At 39.8% G+C, this 25,264-nt stretch overlaps 1 protein-coding gene across 1 annotated transcript in view; it reads right to left on the reverse strand.

Annotated features, from left to right (window-relative positions):
- Positions 1 to 25,264, reverse strand: part of METAP1 (methionyl aminopeptidase 1) — a 66,820-nt gene that overhangs the window by 11,824 nt on the left and 29,732 nt on the right. The window contains exons 3-9 of the mRNA XM_003129313.5: positions 17,923 to 18,035; positions 17,021 to 17,081; positions 13,081 to 13,172; positions 12,054 to 12,137; positions 9,130 to 9,268; positions 5,921 to 6,052; positions 2,958 to 3,101 (exon numbers count right to left, since the gene is read on the reverse strand). Coding sequence (XP_003129361.1) covers positions 2,958 to 3,101; positions 5,921 to 6,052; positions 9,130 to 9,268; positions 12,054 to 12,137; positions 13,081 to 13,172; positions 17,021 to 17,081; positions 17,923 to 18,035 — 765 coding nt within the window. The remainder of the gene's footprint in view (positions 1 to 2,957; positions 3,102 to 5,920; positions 6,053 to 9,129; positions 9,269 to 12,053; positions 12,138 to 13,080; positions 13,173 to 17,020; positions 17,082 to 17,922; positions 18,036 to 25,264) is intronic.

Raw genomic sequence — 25,264 nt, forward strand, 5'->3', positions numbered from 1 at the left:
GACTCCACTAAACGCCACTCCATCCAGGTATGGTCTAAACCCTCGAGTTATGTTCCTGCACATCTGTCCTTGTGAATAGCTCTCATGCGGCTTTCCACGATCTGATGTGTTACCAAAAGACACTTGTTCTACAGATGCCAAATCAGGAGTTTCTAAACTGTTACAAAAATCTGAGAGGTAAAGATAATTTTGACTTCTTATTTCTAATTTCATGAACTTCCTCTCCAAAGGACATGTAATTTACTACCTACATAGACTTAGTCGTATTCCCTTGGGGACATCAAAAAGAAAATGTCAAGAGAGTCAGTGTGGTGTCACAGAAAGAAAAAAGGATTAAGGAATCAAGAGCTGTGCTGTTCAATACAGCAGCGAACCGGGGGTGTAGCTGCTGAGCACTTGAAAAGTGGCAAGTCAGAACGTATGAGTAAAAAATATGCTGACTCCAAAAACAAAAAAAGCATGTAATATATCTCAATGATTTTTTTTACACTGATAAAATGTTGAAATGCTTAATATTTAAATGTAATAGATTCAATAAAATATGACACTAAGTTCACCTATTTCTTTTTACTTGTTGAACAGGACCACTAGAAATTTAAGTATTACATGTGTGCCTCGCCACTGGACAGCACTGATACAGAGGATTCAAATCCCACTCCTGTTTCTCTCCCTGATTCACTGTTCTAGAACGCCCACTCATCTTGACTCATGGTTTCAGTTTCTCAACATACCTCACTCAGCAAACACACACTGAGTGACTACTCTAGACAGATACCATTGCGAAGTACTCTTCCCAAAATGTGTAGCTCCTGCACTGTCTGCCTCACAGAACTGCTGCGCTATCCATTCTAAAGGCAGGGCAGTATCATCTTTACTTCCCAACCATAACGACAAATAAAGAGGCACAAATAAAGAGGCACATAAACTTCCACCTAACACGGAAAGACCTTCCTCACACAGAACAGGGCGGAGGGAAGTTACACAACGACTTCCTCGTTCCACCCCCAGTTGGTTAGGAGCAAGGAGTTACCAGCTAAAGCAGGGATCATTTACATTTCAAAAGGCCTCTCAGTACCAAGACTCAGCAGCCTCCTCTAACTCGCCCCTAAAGGGATCACAAAGGATTTTGATTTATCTAAACCCAGTTAACACTTGACTTTCCATAAATTATCAAATGGATGAAATGAAGTATACTTACACCTTGCTTCTTTTTTCAGAAGTGTTTTTTATTTCTAACGAAATGGTTTAACATGAAACTCAAGTGGCATCTCTTGTGTATCAGAGGCACCATATTCTTCTGACACCATCCTCACTGACCCATATTTCCTTCTCCCACAAATTTTATCTCCTTCAAAAAGTCTCTTTCTATAACCCATACCTAAAGCTGAGTCTGTCACCTCTACAGGTAAGGGGGCTTTTTTAACCCTCTTTCCTGCAGACAGTCTTTTGACAGACAGACAGACACACACACACACACACACACACATGCAGTCAGCAGAAGAGCTGCTTCCATTCTGTTAAATGGAATGTACATCAGGTGATCACAGGGCTTACCTATTCTGTTGCTAACTTTTATTTCAAGCACAATTTTAACTGAAATAAAAAGGACTATGTGGTCTGCTAATAAATGCTTGTTGTAAGTCAAATGCTGTGCTTGAAGCCTCTTCTCTAGCTTCTCCTGTTGAGAGGTCTCTCACTCATTTCCCTTCCTCTTCACAACTACCAACATCTTGGATTGCACCACCTCACACCTGGATTACGGTAATAACTGTGCACTGGACCGACAAGCCTGGCTAGCTCACACCTGCGAAACATTCTAGACTCTACTGCTAAACTGATCTCCCCAAACAGCAACTTCACCTTGCCATTCTTCTGCCAAAAAATGTTCTGCAAATCCCTACAAATGAGGTCAAACATCCTCAGATCTGGCACGGCCTACTTCTAGCTCTTAACACACAGCTCTCAGCCCTAGCTCGTCTTGACTCTGTTCAGCTCCACCTTGAAGCAGCTACACATCCTTCCCCCACGACGCGGAGTGCTCTTCCTGGTCTTCCCCAGCAAACCAAAATCTCATTCTTCTTTGCTCCCACAAGGCCCAGCACCAAACTGCTTCCATCCTTTTAAGGTAGCACAGAGTTTGGTAGAAAACACTGACTCTAGGAAGCCAGACAGAACCCATGTACCAGCCCTAGCCCGGGCATTTATGTAGTGGATTGTGTGACTGTGGATAAATAAATCACTTCCCTAAGCACAGAATCTGCTTTTAAATTAGGGCTAAGAAATTGTTCATAGAGTTGTAATGATTGAACAAGACTTCCTTTGTTAATCTGTTGACAGCAGTCAACTTGAGGAAAGATATTCTATCTATTCCTCTCTATTTATACCAACACATCATACAGTATATGACATATGCTAAGAACTCAAATCAAACCAAGCTGAATCAATTTCATTTAAGGAATCAGAATACACATGGCAGGGACTGCTGGCTGCTCACCAAAATCACTAGTTTCCTTTTCTTCCAGAGTACTCAGCTGGATCACATTTCCCCACCTCCCCTGCATGTGACTGAACTCCCGCCAATGAAAAGCAAATGTAAGGATGTATGCCAAGTCCAGACTGGCTCATTAAAACCTCCCAAGCATACCCCTCCACGTTTCTCCCTCCTCCCCACCATCTGTAAGATCAGGAGGGGAACCCTGAAAACTCTAAGTTGAAAGGGACAAGGGCCCGGGTCAAAGATTAACTGTCCCACCCTCTAAAGTGATCAAACACACACGCTTTAGACTATTACGTGAGCAAGATATGAATGTGTATTGTGTATACATTTTGGAGGTCTATTTATAACAACTAAAAATTACTCTAGTAAACACAAAATAGTAAGTCAGTCCTGTTAAATGTTTGAATAAATATTTGCTGAATAAGAAGTCAGTATTTACCAAGTCTTTGGCAGTACTTACTGGCATAGTGGGGGACATTGGGGGCTGTATGAAAAAGCTTGTGGATTCCATGCCCACAATAGCTTCGAACAACTGAAAATCCATTTGCTTGGGCGTGCTTCTGAATAATGTTTCCCAATTCTCTGTATCGAACACCAGGTTTCACTGAAAGGCAAAGAGAAGACCCATGACAAAGGGTAAGAATAACTAATAATTACTAAGCAATCACTGTTCTGAATGCTTTATACAGCTACAAGCAGAAACTCTGAAGATGCGGCAACCAAAGCACAGAGAGGCTATGCTGCCAGTAAGAGCAGAGCTGAGATTCAAACCAGTAGCACCTGTGCTTCCTCCTTCGCTGCACAAGAGGAATGTGTGCAGAGAAAGGGGCTGTCTGCTCTCTGAATAAACGAGAGAAGGGAAAATACACTTCTTGTCCTCACCTTCTCGAAGGTCAGGGTGCTTTCCATTAAAGTGAACAGAATGAAGAGATAAGAGAGGAAAGAGCACCAGGAGAAAAAGGACTGCCCAGAAAGGAACCTGACTTGTCCTCAGTGTCCGTCTGGGCAACTTGTCACAGGATTACTTCCCCTGAGGCTTCTTGATCCCCATAAAAGTGGTTCTCAAATTATTCAGTTACCTCTGCAGGTCATGGGAAGAGGGTATAGAAAAGTACTTCTCACTGCATGCTTCCTGCCCTGTTTAATTTGTATGACTTTCATCACTATTTTAAAAAAAACTAAAAGTGGTTCTCATTGCTGCAACGGCCCTCCTAGCCCCAACACCTTGGGATCAGGGTACTGCCAGGCTCCTGGGGAGTCTAGCCACAGTTCTGAGGGGGCCTCCCACTCCCCAAAGACTCCCACCATCCATCTCATCTCCAAGCTGAAATTCAGGCATAACATATTCTATTCTCTCCAGCCAATCAAATTTCTGGGCAAATGGCTCAAGAAGTCATTTTCAAATTTAGTTGCTTTTAACCATGTTCCAGCTTAACCCTTTTGGGGGGCGGGGGGGAGTTAAAAGATTTCTGAGGAACATGCTGACTTTCATAATGATTTCCTTTCATTCCCATCCAAGCCTTCCTATAGGCTACAGTCAGTGTGGAGGAAAGCAAAATGTTAACCCATGTTGCCTAATAGAAAAAAAAATCCCTGTTCAACAATAATGAGGAAGGGTGAGAGAAGAGATGTCTCCCTGATTCTCAAACCAGAGGTCATTTTGGTCCCAAGGGTGCACATCATAATACAGTGGAGACCTTTTCGGCTGTCACACCTAGGAGAAGTGGTGCACCTGGCATCTAGTGGGTAGATACCAGGAATGCTGCTAAGCATCCTACAGAGCTCAGGGCAGGCCCCCACGATGAAGCATTATCAGCCTCAAAATGGCATTAATGTGTAGGCTGAGAAGCCCTACTCTAGAAGGCTAAACCACCATGGTCCATCCCTCTACTGTTCTACAGCAGGGTGGGCAGCCAAACTACTGGCAAATAAAGGAAGGAATGATGCATACAAGGCGTCAACAGCGCTTTCCAGAGATTAAGCAACTTCTGTGCCTTCTGTCTGCTGCTATGAAGACTCTGGTTTCTGGTTGTTTCTTCGCAAGTTTTATGCCTGCGTCTTTGTAAAACAACATTCCAGCTGTCTGGTTATTTCAATCAACTCACAGAAAAACAAAAGGATATCTGCACTGAACACATAACCTGGTAGAAACCCTAAAAATTTTAATTCAAAATAAAATCTTTCATAAATGAAAAGCTAAATATTAAAGTTCTCCTCTCATAATACCACTGAGAATATAAGAAGTTTTTAAGTACAATCAACAGTGAATAACAAGGAAATCGCACATATTGATAAATGAAAATAATCAATGCTTTCATTTTTCATTCCTCTAACTTTATCAAATTAGTAAACATTTCACCATCTCCTGTGCTTGTTAAATGGACTAAAAACAGTAAAAATAATGGACCTATGTTATTAGACATAACTATATGTTTGCCTAAGAACCCTGTCCTGTCCAATACACTGCTGATGATACACTGGATTCATTGGGGGGGAGGAGGGGGAGAAGGCGGATACTGCACTGAACAATAAGGTTGAAATGCTGTGGATTGCAAACGAAAGCTTGTTTTCCCTCAAACTGTCCTTTCTAATAGTCTGTTAACATTTGCAACAAGCCTTTCCTTCTCTTTCCTCACAAGACAGAGCCTTAATTTTAAAAACCTGGATGCACTGCTTATATGGACACAGACGAACACAGCCTCAGAAGTACACCTCTACCCAAAGATATTATTGACTACAATGGCAAGACGTCTGGAAAACACCAAAATCCAGTAGGGGAATGGTTGTAGAAATGTTTATACTGTGGAACATAATATATAGCCAGTAAAATAATGGAGTAGATCTATGCGTGCATGTTAATATGGAAAGATCTCTAAGATATTCCCAGTTGAAAAAGTACCAAAGTATGGAATACTGCAAGTATTATGACTCCGTTTAACATAACTGAACACACTACATACAGTTGTACGTGTGTATTAGTGCACAGGGGAGAAAAAGCCCTAAACGTTAAAGACGAACACCTCAGGAGAGAGAGATTAAAAAGAAGGGGGGGGGGCGGAGTGTAAAAGAAGATAACTCAATTTTCTCTCATAACCTAACATCTTTTAACTGTTTATAATGAGAACATAGTATTTATGAAAGAACTGAAAAGTTGCACTTAAGAACTCTCCACACATTCCTCCTCCTTTATCAGCAAAAGAAAAGGAAGACAAATCACAGAAGAGACAAAGGAATAAGCAATAATCTGGTCCATCCTCATCTCAGGATTCCCAAATCCTCCTTCAACCTACTACTGCCAAACCCCAGGCCAGCTGAGGCAGGGCAAAGGTGCAGCTGGAGGGACGAGGCAGGCACGAGGCAGTGGTGGGACATGCAAGCCCACAGCAGACAGCAGCTCCAGAGGTGCCCAGCACTGGGCCTGACCTGCGTCGATGGCTTGCATCAGGCACTCGTATGTGGTCTGAACCAGCTTCCGTGCTCCCTCATCCACATCCCCAACAAAGAACGTCTCATTCAGGTCCCCGTGATAACCATTGCGATAAAGAGTGATGTCCACTGCAAAAGGATACACAAACGTAAAGACCACATTTGTTTTGATTTCAAAACTGAAGTCAAGTTTCACCAAGATGAGAGAATCAGGCAGCTTAATAAGAAAGATAACGTCTGCATTCACAAGTGACATCAATGAATACACTCTTAACGTCCCACAGACGGTTCTCGTCCATAATGCAACTAGACTCTCTGTGGAAAACAGGGCTGTGGTTATGCAGCACAAGCCAGACAGTGGGCTTTAATATTCTTATAGCAGTGATTAAATCATTTGTGGCAGGAAAAAAAAAAAACAGGATACATTCATGCAAGATCGATAACCTGAATTAATAATGTTAAATGAAGGACTTTGCTACATTTTGACATTAAACAGAAAATACTGTTTTCACTTACCTTTAATGAGTTTTTCCTCACTGCAGCAAATCAATAAATAGAAAAATTTACACTATTCTACACTTATTTGTCAAAAATTCATTTGCCTTACACTATTTGCAATTACTCATCCTTCTCTTTGTCTTCATGTTTAAAAATACAGATTAAGGGGGAAGGAGTAGGATGGACTGAGAGTCTGGGGTTCGTAGATGCAAACTACTGCATTTGAGGCGGATAAGCAATGAGATCCTGCTGTATAGCACAAGGAACTCTATGTAGTCACTTGTGATAATGTGAGAAAAAGGATGTACATACATATGTTATGACTGGGTCATTTTGCTGTACAGCAGAAATTGACAGAACACTGTAAATCAACTATAATAGAAAAAATAAAAATCTTTAAAAAAAAATACAGATTAACATAACAGCGCCAAAATACACTAAATGTATCCTAGAGAGCACATTAAATCAATCAACTTACAATATCACGGTACAGGTGTGTTGGCTCTAGCACAACATACATGTTCCTGAAAAACCTCACACATTATGTATGTTATAAAAGTAACAGAGTCTATGTGAAAAACAGCATTGGGCAGACCCCTCAAAACCTATGGAATTTTATAAACAGATACTTTAAGTATAAAAACTTAAAAAAAAAAACCCTGTATAAAAAGTTTTTTTAGGAGTTCCCGTCGTGGTGCAGTGGTTAACGAATCCGACTAGGAACCATGAGGTTGCGGGTTCGGTCCCTGCCCTTGCTCAGTGGGTTAAGGATCCGGCGTTGCCGTGAGCTGTGGTGTAGGTTGCAGACGCGGCTCGGATCCCGCATTGCTGTGGCTCTGGCGTAGGATGGTGGCTACAGCTCCGATTCGACCCCTAGCCTGGGAACCTCCATATGCCGCGGGAGCGGCCCAAGAAATAGCAACAACAACAACAACAAAAGACAAAAGACAAATAAATAAATAAATAAATGTACGAACTCTTTATTTAAAAAAAAAAAAAAAAAAGTTTTTTTATACAGTTAAGGCTCCACTATCACTCACAGCCAGCATCACAGCTGGTCCATTCTCTGTGGCCTCTAACACTTAGGCTCGCACCTCCCTGTTTGATACACAGATCCTTGAAGATGCCTAACTACTAAAGAGAACAAGTTCATCAATATTAAAAATATCATCAAAGGGATGGAGTTCCCAGTGTGGCTCAGTGGACTTCCAACCCAACTAGTATCCATGAGGATGGGGGTTCAAACCCTGGCCTTGCTCAGTGGGTTAAGGATCCTGTGTTGCCACAAGCTGTGGCACAGGTCACAGACACGGCTCGGATCTGGCATTGCTACAGCTTTGGCGAAGGCCAGGAGCTGCAGCTCCAATTCAACCCCTAGCCTGGGAACTTTCGTATGCCACAGGTGCAGCCTTAAAAAGCCAAACAAAAACAAAGAAACCATTGAGTGGATCCTAATTCAATATTTTTTTTAATCATAGAGGGCAATGTCTTGGCAGCTTCTTTCTCTACACTTGCAGCTTCCACAGACAGCTTAACACAGTGGCCCCTAAAGCCACTTTCTGAACTTTCAATGCCAAGGACAGTACTTCTGCAGAATTTTTAGCTTTTTTAAGGTTTTCATCTATTACTAATGATTTCTCTTTATCTGTAAGAAAGACTTTCCTAATCTCTTCAGAACCAATACCGGACTAAAAGGAGTAAGAAAGAAAAAACCCATTTGAATCAACCATTACTCAACATTACTTTCACATTTCACTGACATCCCTCCCTTATTTACCAATCACATATGATCATTTGCATTAAAGAACCTATACCTATACCATTGTGGCTCAGCAGGTTAAAGACCTGACATTGTCTCTGTGAGCATGCGGGTTTGATACCTGGGCTTGCTCAGTGGGTTAAGGATCCAGCATTGCCACACACTTTGGCTTGGATCTGGTGTTATTATGGCTGTGGTGTAAGCCACAGCTGCAGATCCAATTCAACCCCTGGCCCAGGAACTTCCATATGCCATACATGGGGCCATTAAAAGAAAAGAAAAAAAAAATCTATACCAATTATATCATACTAAAAGTATCTTGATTGGAGTTTCCTGGTGGCCTAGTGGTTAAGGATCCTGCACTGTCACTGCTATGGCTCAGATTACTGCCGTGGCATAGGTTTAACCAATCCCTGGCCCAGGAACTTCTGCATGCCACAGGTGCAGTCAAAAAATAAAATAAATAGTATCTTGAAAGCAATTAAGTATCTTAAAACCACAAAAAAGCTTTCTATAGATTTTAGATTTAAATTTTAAATACAAAAAGAGTAGAGGAGTTCCCGTTGTGGCGCAGCAGAAACAAATCTGGTAACCATGATGTTGCGGGTGCGATCCCTTGCTCACTGCGTTAAGGATCCAGTGTTGCCGTGAGCTGTGGTGTAGGTCGCAGACGCAGCTTGGATCCTGCATTGCTGTGGCTGTGGCGCAGGTCGGAAGCTGCAGCTCCAATTCAACCCCTAGACTGGGAAACTCCACATGCCGAAGGTGTGGCCCTAGAAAGCCAAAAAAACCCACAAAAGTAAAGCTGTTATTGTGGTGTAACAGGGGCAGCCAAAAAAAAAAGTTACATTAAAGACAGGAAACAAGTGAACAAAATGCAAGCTGCTATCACGCCCCCAAGGCCTTGCTATTTCTTAGCTCACAGCGACAAAAGTCACATATTTCTTACCGTTAACAATATCACCTTCTTGCAAAGGCCGTCTGTCTGGAATTCCATGGCAAATCACTTCATTCACTGAAGTACAACAAGACTTTGGGAAATTATAATAATTCAGGGGAGAAGGATAGCAATTTCTTGCAATGCATGCCTATAATAAAATACAGAGAGAATAATTTGTAATGTGCAAAAGAAAAAATTAATCTGAATGCAATTAATCAGATTTTAAAACTTGAAAAATGTGGGAAAATTTGTACAAATGCTAATGAAAAACTTATTTTATTTTAGTAATAATTAGCAGATATTAAATAGTAGACAATAGGGTTTGTAATAGTCAGATACCACAAGCAAATCAATTTACTGATAATTGCAAAGAAGAAGCAAATTCACATATTGCAAATGTTTACAAATACATACCAATGTCACTTTATGAAGATTCTAGTTTAGAATTACCTACTCCTTGTGAAAAATACATTATTTAAAGTAAATATTGGAGTTCCCGTTGTGGCACAGTGGTTAATGAATCCAAATAGGAACCATGAGATTGCGGGTTTGATTCCTGGCCTTGCTCAGTGGGTTAACGATCCGGCGTTGCCGTAACCTGTGGTGTAGGTTGCAGACGCGGCTCAGATCCCACATTGCTGTGGCTCTGGTGTAGGCTGGTGGCTGCGGCTCCGATTAGACCCCTAGCCTGGGAATCTCCATATGCCGAGGAGCGGCCCCAGGAAAAAAAAAAAGACCAAAAAAAAAAATAAATAAAGTAAATATTAATGTGCACATTTAGCGTAACTATAATTTCGTATACAGAAACATGCCTCGGAGTTCCCATCACAGCACAGCGGAAACAAATCCGACTAGGAACCATGAGGTTGTGGGTTCAATCCCTGGCCTCACTCAGTAGGTTAAGGACCCGGCATTGGAGTTCCTGTCATGCCTCAGCAGTTAACGAACCTGACTAGCATCCATGAGGATGCAGGTTCGATTCCTGGCCTCACTCAGTGCATTAACGATCTGGCATTGCCGTGAGCTGTGGTGCAGGCTGCAGATGCAACTCAGATCCCACACTGCTGTGGCTGTGGTGTAGGCCGGTGGCTACAGCTCTGGATGGACCCCTAGCCCAGGAACCTCCATATGCCTCGGGTGCAGCCCTAAAAAGCAAAAAAAAAGAGAGAGAGAGAAAGAAAAAAAAGAAAGAAACATGCCTCTATCCTTATGATCAAAAAATGAGTACTAGTATATAATTAAGAGATGATAAAGTATTTCCAGAGACATCTTAACCACCACATTCGTGTGGAACAACAAAGGAACCTCTAAGAAAATAATCTGGTTCTCCATAAACAAGTCTTATTTTACCTGATGTTTTTGTACAGTGAGAGTCATAGCATACAGAATTTCTTTTTTCCATATTGCCAGCCTTCAGGCTAGTATTTTTTTAAAAAGTCACATGTAATACAATTTATGGAATGTATTACTTTATTGGCAATTCCATTATTATTGAAAATTTAGTCTCCCCAATTACAAAAAAATATTATAACCAGTAACTACCTATCATTTGTCCCTTACTTAATGTCATGCTTCTCGATTTCTCATGGCAGTACAAACAGCAGTTAAGAGCACACAGAAGCAGACTGCGCTGACTGAAAATGCCAACTACATTACCCACAAGTTGTGTAACTCTGGGCAACCTAACCTCTGTCTGCCTCCGTTTCCTTATCTAAAAGATAGAGATGAGAGTAGGATCTCATGCAGTTGTTGGGGAGACCGAGTTAGAAAAGAAGCATGTGGAAGAAAACCTGGCCTATAGGAAGCATTCAAACTGCTATTAGTGCCTCCTACGTACAGCTGACCCTTGAACAACCGAGGGCCACAGGTGGTTAGGGGTGCTGGCCTCCTGCACAAAAATCGGCATATAACTTGACTCCCCCAAAACATGACCAATACCCCACTGTTGACCAGAACCTTTACCAACAACAGACACAGTCAATTAACACATATTTTGTATGTTTCATATGTATTACATATCATATTCTTACAATAAAGCTAGAGAAAAGAAAGTATCATTTTAGAAACCCTAAGAGAAAATACATTTACGATACATATTTATTGAAAAACATCCACATACAAGAAGACCCACAAAGTTCAAACCCGTGTTGTACGAGGGTCAACTGTATTTTATGACATATGGAACAATATCCCAAAGTCAGGATTTATAAAACTCCAAATAAAAAAACTATGAATTTCCTTCTAAAAGTATAGTCTCGACTGACAATACCACCACCACGTAAAAGAGTACCAGCTTCACCATCTTCACGTAGGCGATGGACACAAATATCTTCAAAATACTTACTAATTTAGGAGGTCTTTATGACTTGCATTTGTTGATTATCACAGAAGGTTTAATTAGTTTTCTGTGTGATTTATTAACTAGTCATTGCTCTTTTACTGTGAACAACCTTGTCATATCATGTGTGCACTCATCTATTACAGAGTTTTAAGGTCTCTTCTTGGTGGGTGAGCAATCTTATTTTAAAAGTATCTCTATACCATATTTACTGCAAACATGCGTCTGGTCTGTTTATGGCCTTGTTATTGTAGATGTAAAATGAAACATTTTTCTCTGCTAATCTAGTTTTCAAAAGTTTTATTACTTAAAGCACTAATAAAAGGAATCATCTTAGAGAAGCTAAACTGTTACGAAACGCGAGGCTACAGAAATGAAATACTTCAAGCTTACCTCACACCTCAATACAGCAGATACTTAAAGATGGAAATAATGACTGTTGAATGCTTTCTAGATTTGAGACAAAGTGAAAAATATGCTTTCAAACTAGCTTTAGCCAAATGTGGATATTCAAAACTTGAGTTTACTTGATTTTCTAAAGTCTAAAACATCTATAAGACTATAAAAAGACGTTTCAAAACATAAAAGTTCTTACTAAGTGTACAGCATGATCTATTTCTTCAGTAGTTACACCTGGTTTAATCATCCCAGCAGCAATGTCCAAAACTTCTCTAGCAAGCTGCAAAAAAGAAACACTGCATACATTCAAGAAGAAATGAAACAGAAATAGAAGCCTGTACCCTTTGTTCTCATTTAAATTTTATGGGATACTGATAAAATGAAGCTCATCTTGAATATTATAATGCTGAATTTTCATTTTACAACAATCTGAATTGCTAACACCCATTAATAAATGTGTATGTGCGTATAAACATATACATAAAATTGGCCTAATTAGCAAACAGCTTATTAAGTAAGTTTGAGTGATTTCTATGTGAAAATGTACATCCTAAGTAACTGAAACAATAATCAACTAACGAAGGTTGACAGGTCTCACATTTCTACAATGCGGAAGGGAAGCGAGGGAAATAAAAAGAACAGATGAATGATTTTACTCAAAGAATCACAGCAAATAAGTGACAGAAATACAAATTTCTCCAAATTCTCGAAGAAAATTAGTTTCAAATCACCTTTAAGCATGCAATACAAATTTTAAGGATCACTTCTAAATAAACAAATAATTCATCAATTATTTTTTCTTAGAAAAATATAAACATGTGATTTCACCTAATAAGTACCAGCCTACGATACTTCATTGGTATTGCACAGCAGGAGCTTTAGCTTAATTTTATATAAGCCTTAAACTTTACCCTATGTTATGATGACTCATGAAAATAACAAAATATCATAAAGAACTAGTTCTTTAAAAAAATAAAAAATAAAGGAAATAAACTGTCAACTAAATATTCATTACCCGCCATATTAATTTTCAAATAGGCTATTTAAGTAGAAAACAACTACTACACAAAACTACATTCTAACAAAATTTTAAAGAAAAGTAATTATGGCTAGTCACGTTCCTATAATGTAATATTTGCTACCTTCACAAATGAGCAAATCATTGACTTCATGTCTCATGACTGTTTAAACATGTCCTACCCCACAGGGGAAAAAACTCTTACCCTACATACAAGTCGCATTCCTTCTATATCTTCAGATGAGAGCAACTTAATTTGAGAAGTACCTTTAAGAGCCTGCTCCGATTCAGACATTCCTGGGAAAGAAAATCAGTAAGTAAAACTCAAATGAATGAAAACACATAGTATGTATTAGCATAATTTCATCCCTATGATATAAGTCTCACTATGTGAAAATACAACAGTATTTGATATTATCAGAGAGTCCAGGCCAGAGGTTTTTTGTTTTTTGTTTTTTGTCTTTTTGCCATTTCTTGGGCCGCTCCCGCGGCATATGGAGGTTCCCAGGCTAGGGGTCTAATCGGAGCTGCAGCCACTGGCCCACGCCAGAGCCACAGCAATGCAGGATCCGAGCCGCATCTGCAACCTACACCACAGCTCACAGCAATGCCAGATCGTCAACCCACTGAGCAAGGGCAGGGACCGAACCCGCAACCTCATGGTTCCTAGTCGGATTCGTTAACCACTGCGCCACAACGGGAGCTCCATCCCAGGCCAGAGTTTTTGAAGAAATATTTTGACATGAAATTTTCTAACAAAACCGAAGGAAGAATTCTAAAGAATAAATTTCCAGATCTATTAGAAAGCAATCAGGATGCAGTACTTGTTATTTGCTAACAAAGTCAATAATGATTCAAGAGTTCTCATCATGGTTCAGCAGTTAAGGAATGTGACTAGAATCCACAAGGATGGGGGTTCGATCCCTGGCCTTGCACAGTGGGTTAAGCGTTGCCATGAGCTGTGGTGTAGGTCACAGATGCTGCTCAGATCCCACGTTGCTGTGGCTGTGGCTTAGGTTGGCAGCTGTAGCTCCTATTCAAACCCTAGCCTGGGAACTTCCACATGCCAAGGGTGAGGCCCTAAAAACAAAACGATAGGAAAAAAAATAAATTAAAAAAAAATTAAGTCAGTAAATCATTTACATTTGAATAGTACCATACAATTTATAATTGCTCTCACGATCATCTCCTAAAGCAAGTATATATAATGACTGATGAATTAATTATACTCATAAATTTTTTAAACTGGGAACTTAAGTCAGTGTTTTTCAAACTGCAACTTGTGACCCTTTATTGGGCTGTGACCATGTATTTTTTTAAAGTAAATAAATGGAATAGAAAATAATAGACTGGAGTTCCCGTCGTGGCGCAGTGGTTAACGAATCCGACTAGGAACCATGAGGTTGCGGGTTCGGTCCCTGCCCTTGCTCAGTGGATTAACGATCCGGCGTTGCCATGAGCTGTGGCATAGGCCGCAGACGAGGCTCGGATCTGGCATTGCTGTGGCTCTGGTGTAGGCCAGCAGCTACAGCTCCGATTAGACCCCTAGCCTGGGAACCTCCACATGCCGCAGGAGCGGCCCAAGAAATAGCAAAAAGACAAAAAAAAAAAAAAAAAAAAAAAAAAGAAAAGAAAATAATAGACTATATCATACGGGGTAGGGGAAAGTGCTGTTATGAAATGCTTGTTAATCTATACACACACAAACACACATGCACAGACCATGTTATAAAATACATTTCTTGGAGTTCCCGTTGTGGCTCAGTGGCTAACAAATCCGACTAGGAACCATGAGGTTCAGGTTTGATCCCTGGCCTTGCTCAGTGGGTTGAGGATCCGGCGTTGCCGTGAGCTGTGGTGTAGGTTGCAGATGCAGCTCCGATCCCGAGTTGCTGTGGCTCTGGCGTAGGCCAGCGGCTACAGCCCCGATTCGACCCCTGGCCTGGGAACCTCCATATGCCAGGGGAACAGCCCAAGAAATGGCAAAAAGACCAAAAAAAAAATTTTTTTTTTTAAAATATTGCCCTAAGAACTTTCACTAGCAAATTAGCTTAATTCAAGTTACTCATACATTTAAAAACATTAAAGCCAGTATAATTATTTCAAAATCTGAAAAAAAGAATATAACCATAAACTACTTCTTATAAATGCTGATATAAAAATCCCCCCAAAATATTATCAAATAGGAAAAAAAATATTATCAAACAGAATCTAAAAACATACAGTACAGTATATACACCACAACTTGAGGGAGATTCATATTGGAAAGGCAAGGACAGTTTATATCATGTCCTCGTTTACGTAACTCATCATAGCTATAGACTGAGGAAGAAAAAATAAATAAATGATCACCAAGAAAGATAATTCTGGGGATTTGCCTGTGTCCCAGTGGGTTAAGGATCCAGTGCTGAAAAATGCTATTACAGAAGAATGACGAAAGTTTGTCATAAATGTAAACAAAGACAAAATCTAAGTGTTTGATTGGGAAAAAATATTTTATAATAAGTATTCAAGAGATTATAAGTAAATCAAGAGATGATCTTCCAAATGAAGTGCATTTAAAAGTCAGTATGGAAAAAACCAGTAATCTAATGGGGATGGGGGAGAGGCTAAAGGATATGAATAGATGGCTCAAAAGGAAAAAAATACAAATGATTTTTTAACTATAAAGAGAAGCTCAACCTCACTCATAACTTAAAAATGCAACTTAAAATAACTGCAAAGTACCATTTTTCATCTTTCAGATTAGTACAGATCATAAAACCTGATAAACATGCTATGCTAGGGACGATAATAAGAAAACAGACTCCTACGTAGTTTGTTTGTTTTTTTTTTTTTTTTTCAAATTTTTTTTCTTTTTGCTTTTTAGGGCCGCACCTGCAGCATGTGGAAGTTCCCAGGCTAGGGGCTGAATCAGAACTTCGGCTACCAGACTACATCATAACCACAGCAACTTGGGATCTGAGCTACATCTGTGACCTATACCATAGCTCACGGCCACACAGGATCCTTAACCCCACTGAGCAAGAGGCCAGGGATCAAACCCAGGTCCTCATGGATACTAATCAGGTTCGTAACCGATAAGCCACAGTGGGAACTTCCAGTCCAGAGTCTTTAGCTGGACATTGATTCAGGCCTCTATCATCTGTTTTTATCTAAATAGATATTAGTTAACATAAGAGAACATGTCAAAATCAAAATTTTTTAAATAGAATTTGATATAACAACACAAAATACAATATTATGTTGAATGTAGCCTTTATAGCTATAGAAACAATGTTTTCAGAGCTGATTAGATTTCTAATAGGAGGAAAGAATCTTCAATTCTCTCTAGTATGTCTTGAAAAAACATGTTTACACATATTGGAAATGCAGCACTGAAACTTTTTTTTTTTTTTTGCTTTTTAGGGTCTCACCTGTGGCATATGGAGGTTTCCAGGATAGGAGTCCAATCGTAGCTACAGCTGCTGGCCTACACCACAGCCACAGCAACACTGGATCCTTAATCCACTGAGCCAAGCCAGGGTTCAAACTCACAACCTTATGGTTACTAGTCGGATTCATTTCCACTGTGCCACGACAGGAATTCCTGAAACTTTTCTACTAAAAAAAAAAAGCATTCTTTGGGAGTTGCCAGGTGGCACAGCAGGTTAAGGATCCAGCATTGTCACAGCTGTGGCTTGGTAGCTGCTGTGGTGCAGGTTTAATCCCTGGTAGAAGAATTTCTACATGCCATGGACATAGCCAAAAAGAAAAAAACAAACCAAAACAAAACAAAGCAAAAAATGCACCCTTGGAGTTCCCATCGTGTCGTAGTGGTTAACGAATCCGACTAGGAACCATGAGGTTGCGGGTTTGGTCCCTGCCCTTGCTCAGTGGGTTAAGGATCCGGCGTTGCCATGAGCTGTGGTGTAGGTGGCAGACGTGGCTCGGATCCCGCGTTGCTGTGGCTCTGGCATAGGCCGGTGGCTACAGCTTTAATTCGACCCCTAGCCTGGGAACTTCTATATGCCGTGGGAGCGGCCCAAAGAAATAGCAAAAAAGACAAAAAAAAAAAAAAAAAAAAAAAAAGAAAGGCACTCTTTTCCTTTACAGTAGTCATCAAGTCCACAAACTGAAATAACAAACAGCATAGCAAAATTTACCTAAAGGGTGATCAGCATAATCTGGTCTTTGAATATAACTTGGCACTGGCCTTGTTGGCATCTAAAAACAATGAAGAGGACAGTGAGAACCAATTCAAATATGAAAGTAACTTTCAATATTAAAATTTACTAAGAAAATTAAAAGTGAGGAAAAACAAAATTCATTTGTTTGGTTTAAATGGGAAAAAAGTTTTAAATGACAACTTAAATATCACAACATACCTATTTCTTGAAGATTAAGCTTTATTTTCCTAGCACTAATGCCACCCCCTTTCCCAGGATATGTAAGTAAGAGTGAGAGTGACTGAGGCCATTAAGGATTTAAGATTACACACAGACAGTGGAGGTGGGCTGCGGTACCAAACAAATCAGTGAACCAAAAACAGTAAGAAATGATGTCTCAAAGTAAATGCACACCAACAGGTTCCCCGTCATTACCTCTGAGACCTACGATGACACTTATATTTTAAATAAGTCTCAACTTAGGTCAATTCCTAGGTTAAGACTCTGAAGTCGGTCAGCCAAGAACACAGGAAGGAGCAGGAGGGGCAAAAGGGGCAGATCTAAATTAAGGTAGAAATACATCACCCTAAAAAATTTTAGAAAAGTAGTAATATACACCACCATTACACTGCTCTAAAAATATCTAGTCTACTTCATCCTTTTTTTCAATTAAAGAAGTCATTGATCCTTCACCTAAAAATTTTTTCTACTTCACGCATGAATGCTGATCATCCTACTATCTTCTAAATAATGCACCATAAAAGCAAAAAGGCTAGAATGTAAACTTGATGATATGCTTCATAACTGGAATACAAATTACAAGCACCATTTTTAGGAAATGTAAAATTCTGAAAATTGGTTTAAAAGAATGTTAAATTGTTATTACCTTATTTACTCACCAGTGGATAATGTGGTCTGAGTTTACCAGTGTATCGATAACCTGCCCATGGGTCAGTGTTGATATCCCCTTCCACAGTCCAAGAAGATACTTCTCGCTTGGCCTTTTCATCTTCTGGGAGACAGATGAGAGAAAAGAATGCCTAAGCAGCAGCAGCTTACTCTATCACATGTTTGAAAACCAAGTGAATACAGAGAAACCTAAATCAAAACTACAATGAGGTACCACCTCACAAGGGTCAGGCCATCATTAACAAGTCAACAAATAACAAATGCTGGAGAGGGTGTGGAGAAAAAGGAACTCTCCTACACTCACTGTTGGTGGGAATGTAAATTGGTACAACCACTAAGGCAAAGAGTATGGAAATACCTCAGAAAACTAAGTAAAGACCTACCAGTTTATCCAGTAATCCCCCTTCTGGGCATATATCTCTACAAAACATTCATTCAAAAAGACACATGCACCCCCATGTTCACTGAAGCACTAGTCACAATAGCCAAGACCTGGAAACAACCTAAATGTCCATCGACAGATGAATGAATTAAGAAGTGTGGTACATATACACAACAGAATAATACTCAGCCATAAGAAAGGACAAAACAATGTCATTTGCAGCAACATGTATGCAACTAGAGACTCTCATACTAAGTGAAGTAAGTCAGAAAGAGAAAGACAAACACCGTATGATATCACTTATTTGTGGAATCTAAAATATGGCACAAATGATCCTGTCTACAAAATAGAAACAGATCAAGGTCAAGGAGAGCAGATTTGTGGTTGCCAGCAGGGAAGGAGGGGAGGAGTGTGATGGATGTAGAGTTTGGGGTTTGATGGATACAAAACTGTTACATTTGGAATGGACAGGCTCTGGGGTCATACTGTACAGCACAGGGAACTGTGTGTGATGGGTCACTCAGCTGCAGGACAGAAATTGAAGAAACATTGTAAATCAACTATACTTTAATTTAAAAAATATTAAAATAAAAAAATAGTTCCTATTGTGGCTCAGAGTAATGAACCCAACTAGTATCCATGAGGACACCGGTTTGATCACTGGCCTCACTCAGTGGGTTAAGGATCCAGTGCTGCCATGAGCTGCGGGATAGGTTGCAGATGCGACTTGGATCTGGCATTGTTGAGGCTGTGGTGTAGGCTGGCAAGCGAAGCTCTGATTCGAACTCTAGCCTGGGAACTTCCATATGCTGTGCATAAGACCCTAAAAACACACACACACACACACAAAAAAAATTTTAATAAATAAAAGAAAAATCAAGCCAAAGAGCCCAGGCACAAAATCCAGCAAACTTCCACCCTAAACTAAATCACCAAAGCTACTGCTTTCTTGCTATGTTCACAGCCCTGTGACTCCTCAATGATCTAAGTGTCTTGAGAGGAAAAGCCCAAGCTAAATATTCTCAGTTTTCACACAATGTTGAACAGGAACAGTTCAGAGTCAAACTCCTTTTCTCAAGTAAATGCTAAATGTACTAAATGTATTCTATCTACAGTGTCAATTTATAAAGAACCCTGTTTTTGAAATATAAAATCTGAGCCTAGGTAAAACTTTCCAACTAAGAGCAGACATCACTAATGGATTCTGTGCTCTTAGCGAAAGAACACCTTCTAAGTAATCCCAAAGCAAATTAAAAGTAAAAAACAAAAACTTCTCACTTAGCTGATAAATGACTTTCAAGTAAACGTAAGTTGCTTTGAAAATGTGTAATCTCATTTGTCTTTTTTCATTAAGGAGCTAATAGAAGGAAGTAGAAAAAGGCAAAGATAAGGGAAGGGAACAATCAATAGAAAGCTACTGAAAATTCATTAGAGGAGTTCCCATCCTGGCTCAGTGCTTAACGAATCTGACCAGGAACCATGAGGTTGCGGGTTTGATCCCTGGCCTCACTCAGTGGGTTAAGAATCCAGCGTTTCCGTGAGCTGTGGTGTAGGTTGAAGACGCAGCTTGGATCCAGCATTGTTGTTCGTTGCTGTGGCCCTGGTGTAGGCTGACAGCTGTAGCTCTGATTAGATCCCTAGCCTGGGAACCTCCATATGCTGCAGGAACAGCCCTAGAAAAGGCAAAAAGACAAAAAAAAAATTTTTTTCATTAGAAAAATTGAGTTAGGATTTCCCACTGTGGCTCAGCGGGTTAAGGACCAACACTGTTCAGTGCGAGGATATGGGTTCAATTCCTGGTCTCAATTAGTGGGTTAAGGATCTGGCACTGCTACAACCTGACATGCAGGTCACAGATGCAGCTTGTATCTGGCATTGCTGTGGCTGTGGCATAGGCTGGCAGCTGCAGCTCTGATTCGACCCCTGGCCCAGAACTTCCATATGCCACAAGCATGGCCATAAAAAGAAAAAAAAGAAAAGAAAAAGAAAAATTGAGTCAAACACACACCCTATTAACAGATTAGTTAATAACATATAATGTTGTACAGATGGCAACAGGCACATGAAAAGATGCTCAACAGTACTAATTATTAGAGAATGCAAAACAAAACTACCATGAGGTACCATCTCACACCAGTCAAAATAGTCATCATTAAAAAGTCTACAAATTAAAAAAAGCTGGAAAGGGTGTGGAGAAAAGGGAAACCTCCTACACTGTTCATGGGAATGTAAGTTGGTGCAGCTACTATGGAAAACAGTATGGAGGTTTCTCAAAGAACTAAAAACAGAGTTGCCGTATGATCCTGCAATCCCACTCCTGAGCATATATCCAGACAAAACTATAATTCAAAAAGATACATGTGCCCCATATGTTCACAGCAGCACTATTCACAATAGCAAAGACACAGAAACAACCTAAATGTCCATCAACAGATGAATGGATTAAGATGTGGAGGTATCTTCTTAAGTATACACAATGGAATACTACTCAACCATAAAAAATGAAATGTTGCCATTTGCTGCAACATGGATGTACTAGAGATTCTCATACTAAATGAAGTCAGAAAGTCAACATCATATGATATTGCTTACATGCGGGATTTAAAATATGACACAAATGAACTTATCTATGAAACAGAAACAGACTCACAGACACAGAAGAGACTTGTGGTTGTCAAAGGGGATGGGGTGGATGGGGGAAGGATGGCTTGGGAGGTTGGGTTTAGCAGATGCAAACTATTATATACGGAATGGATAAATAACAAGGTCCAACTACAGCACAGGGAACTATATTCAATATCCTATGATAAACCATATGGAAAAGAATATATATGTATAATTGAATCACCTTGCTGTAGAGCAGAAATAAATACAACACTATAAATCAACTATGCTTTAAATATATCTATATACGGGAGTTCCCGTCGTGGCTCAGTGGTTAATGAATCCGACTAGGAACCACGAGGTTGCGGGTTTGATCCCGGGCCTTGCTCAGTGGGTTAAGGATCCGGCGTTGCCGTGAGCTATGGTGTAGGTTGCAAATGTGGTTCAGATCCTGTGTTGCTGTGGCTGTGGTGTAGGCTGGCAGCTACAGCTCCAATTCAACCCCTAGCCTGGGAATCTCTATATGCCTTGGAAGCGGCCCTAGAAATGGCAAAAAGACAATAAATAAATAAATAAATAAATAAATCTATATATAATATTATATTGACTGAAATGCACCTAAAATTTTTTTTCACACAGAACAACAGATCCTCAGTAGTATCTGATGTCAGCACACTGACTGCATCTCTTATCCACAAACTAAAATAAAACTACTAACTTAAGACTTGGCACAAATTCAATCCCTCCTACACCAAGTAGCAACCTATACACCCTCCCAATGCATAACAATCTTTTTCCGCTTAATGTCATGCTATCACAGGTTTTAAAAGTCAGACCTCAAATAATTTTGAAGAAAAAAAAAATCCCTCTTTTAAGGACCTATTTAAAATAGAAACTAGGGAGAATAGCTGGAATCCTATCATCTTAAGCTAACGAGGAATGCTGAAATGAGTAAAGGCGACCAAGGTACAAAATTCTAGTCAGACGATAGATGCGTTCTAGGGATATAATGCACAGCATGCTGACTAAAGTTAACAACAACAAAGACATTCTAATCTCATTTTCTCATTTTATAGATGATGAAATTGAGGCAATATGGTCACATGGACAGAGGCATGGGGAAATGCTGCTTCCCAGCCCAGCACTCTCTCCAGAGCATGTGGTCAACTTGGGTTTGAAAGGCCAGTGAGGTGCAATTGACAAGAATGCAAGAATACAGCCAACCCATTCATATTCTTTGGAAGAGAATACAGTTAATATTACATATAAGGTAAAGGAATAGAGAAGATTAATAACAGAAAAGGGAAAGAAAACTCTACCATGCTACCGAATTTTGGGCATCTTTCTCCCCTATGAAGTTCAAGAAAGCCTCCGTGAATGTTAATGTCAAAGAGAAAACTGTTTCTTTCTCCAGCACAAAATGGAAACATTCATTGCTACTAGGTCCAACATCATAAAAAATAGTCTGAAATGCACACCGGCTGAACCTGCTTTAGTTGTGATTGCATCAAGTGCTTTTGTCTAAATCATGAACCTCAAGAATAATTTTCACCAGAAACATAAGACAGGCCGGCAATCAAGATGCAGGCTTTTTGCTTTAACATACTCCCAGGGAGTGTGCAGGGAAAAGGATGTTAAACCTTTCAAAGCTTCCTGCTGATTTGGATTCCAAATCTTCCACAATCTATTTTCAAAAGAGAACCGAAAGCAGGCCTCAAACAAATAATATAACCCAAAAGCTGTCTAGACATCTAAGAATGAAATATGGCAAGTTTTTTTCTAATCTCTAGGTATAATGCCCTTCGGGAAATTTACACTTCCAAAGTAAGTTTTGCTTAATGTAAACTGTTTGAGGATAAATTTGATCCAAGCCCCTCAATTCTAGACACATAATAAATATGAACTGGACTGGGGGTTGGTAACAAAACTGCATACTAACCAGTCTTTTTCAGAAGACAGTGAAAGCACAGGACAGCATAGATAAACACCTGTGAGCTATCTCTAAACCATCACAATGCAACAGGGCCAGATAAGGTGCAGGCTGTGTTAAAGAGTACTTGTGCAAGATATGTGCAAGATCAGGTCCCAAGTCCATCACACCCTTCTTTCTGTCTTTACAAGTTTCAGTGCAGGGAGCCTCCCCAGCCAGTTTACACAGAGTATTTAGGCTTTGCCTGGGACCAACTTTCTGATGACAATCCTGATTCAATTCTCCCAGAGATGACTGTTAATTGGTTGCTGAGCACTTACTATGCACCTGTACATATGCTAAGCCCTTTACATGGATTTGTTTATTTAATCCTCACAATCCAAGATTTCAGCATTTGAGAGATAAGGCTTAAGAGTAATCCATGCTCACAAAGCTTGGTGGAACCAGTTCTGAATTACCTAATACTTCCCCTCTACAGCTCAAAAATCAAGCACACTACTTTGGAGGGGTAGAGGAGTAGAATAAAAGGTATTATTGAGGTTTTTTTTACTTTTTAATCAAGTTTTTGTCTTATTTTTCACCATTCAAAAGATACTTGTCAAACATCTCCACCTTTTACTTTAGGAAAACAGGAGCCCACACAATACACTGAACATATGATAAATGTAAAAAGTGTAGAATAAACAGTATTAAGATGCAAGGCACTATAATAGATTAGACTAAGAGCAAATGCTACTATGTGAACGCTAGCAGGAGACACCTGCAGGAAATTCTCACCCAGGCATCAGCATTGTTCATTTTGAAGGGCTTCGCAATCTAACTGGTCTTCTTTACTAAGACACATAAAAAATAAATTCTGCCCTTGTGTCACTTAATTCACACCTGAAATTTTCCTAAGACCTGATTAGCTTCTGCAACCAAAAAAACTGCAGATCCAGATGGCTTCACTGGTGAACTCTACCAAACATTTACAGAAGAAATAACACCAATTCCACAAACCCTCTTCCAGAAAATAGAACCAGGGGAAACATTTCCTCCTCTGTGAGTCCAGGATTATTCTAATGCCAGACCCAGTCAAAGATATAAAAAGCTAATTACAGACCAGTATCCCACATGAACATAAATATAAATCAGTCATCTTTAATTAAAGATCAGTACACACTACATTTCATGAACTGCCTGCTACATTATTCTTGGAAGAGGTGCTGTCTTTCAAGATGCTCTGGTTCCTTCCCAGCCTAACATCCTTCCCTCCTTATCGCTTTCCCGACACTCCTCTTAGCTCTGAGGATCACTCATTCCCTCCTCCAGAACTGCAACCCACAATGGTGTAGTTGAAGTCAACTGATTAGGGTGTGAAAGACACAGGGCTGACAAGCTAAAGCTGTCTCTATCCTACACAGCCCAACGGATCAAGAATACTGGGCTCACCTCACCCACGTGGAAATCATCCCCCAAGATCCAAGAGGGCACAATCTGAAACATGGCACCATACTAAACTCTAGAGGTATAAGTAAAACATGAAGAGTTTCAGTCTAATGCAGTAATAATTATGTTCTTGGGGAACATCAGCTGCTTAATTTTCTTGTAGTGTAGTCATAATGAAACAGCTCCACCCTTAGAAATCCAATACGGAAGAAACAAGCACACTTTAATGAGTTAGCAAACACTTGGGGTAGAGACCCATTCTAAGCTCTTTTAGTAACATACTGTTTCACCTCAATCCTTTACTTCCCTGTGCTTTCAGCTCCTGGGTATAAAATGTTAGTAAACTGGCTCAAAGAGTGCAAAAAAATAGCCAACATCTTAGATATACAGTATTTAAAGTATGAGTAAATAAAGCTACATGGCATATTTAAACCTATCCCTACACTTTGATTTGAGGTAACAAATCCTATCATTTATGCTTTTATAAACTCATTTATTCACAATCCTTCTTCCTCATCTCTAACCACATATCCTCCCACAATAGCCTAGCATTTCCAATAAATGTAGACTTCACTTTATACAACCACAGAATATACATCTTTTAAACTTTTTATTTCCTTTTCCTTCAAATGGTGGTTAAACTGACCTCAATGAGATTTTAAAGTATGTTACACATAAAGCAATCTACCAAACTCTATTAAATCAGCAAATTCCTAGAACATATATAAAGTAGATGAACTAAAAATACCAAAAATCAGTAAGCTGAAAGAGAAACCTTATACCAAGAACTATGTGTTTCTGCCAAGTCTCCATCCATCAAGATGGCAATGCTTTAAGAACAAAAAGCCCTTGTCAATTTTCAGGTAACTGTGACAATCTGCCTGGAGCCAGCCACACTACTGGCATGAATTTACAGGATGAGGTGTCAAAGCCTGAAAGGCCACTCAAATCAGCGATAGATCCATGCAGCTGACAGCAACAGCTAAGG

This window comes from Sus scrofa, chromosome 8, assembly GCF_000003025.6.
Source record: "Sus scrofa isolate TJ Tabasco breed Duroc chromosome 8, Sscrofa11.1, whole genome shotgun sequence".
Lineage (NCBI taxonomy): Eukaryota > Metazoa > Chordata > Mammalia > Artiodactyla > Suidae > Sus > Sus scrofa.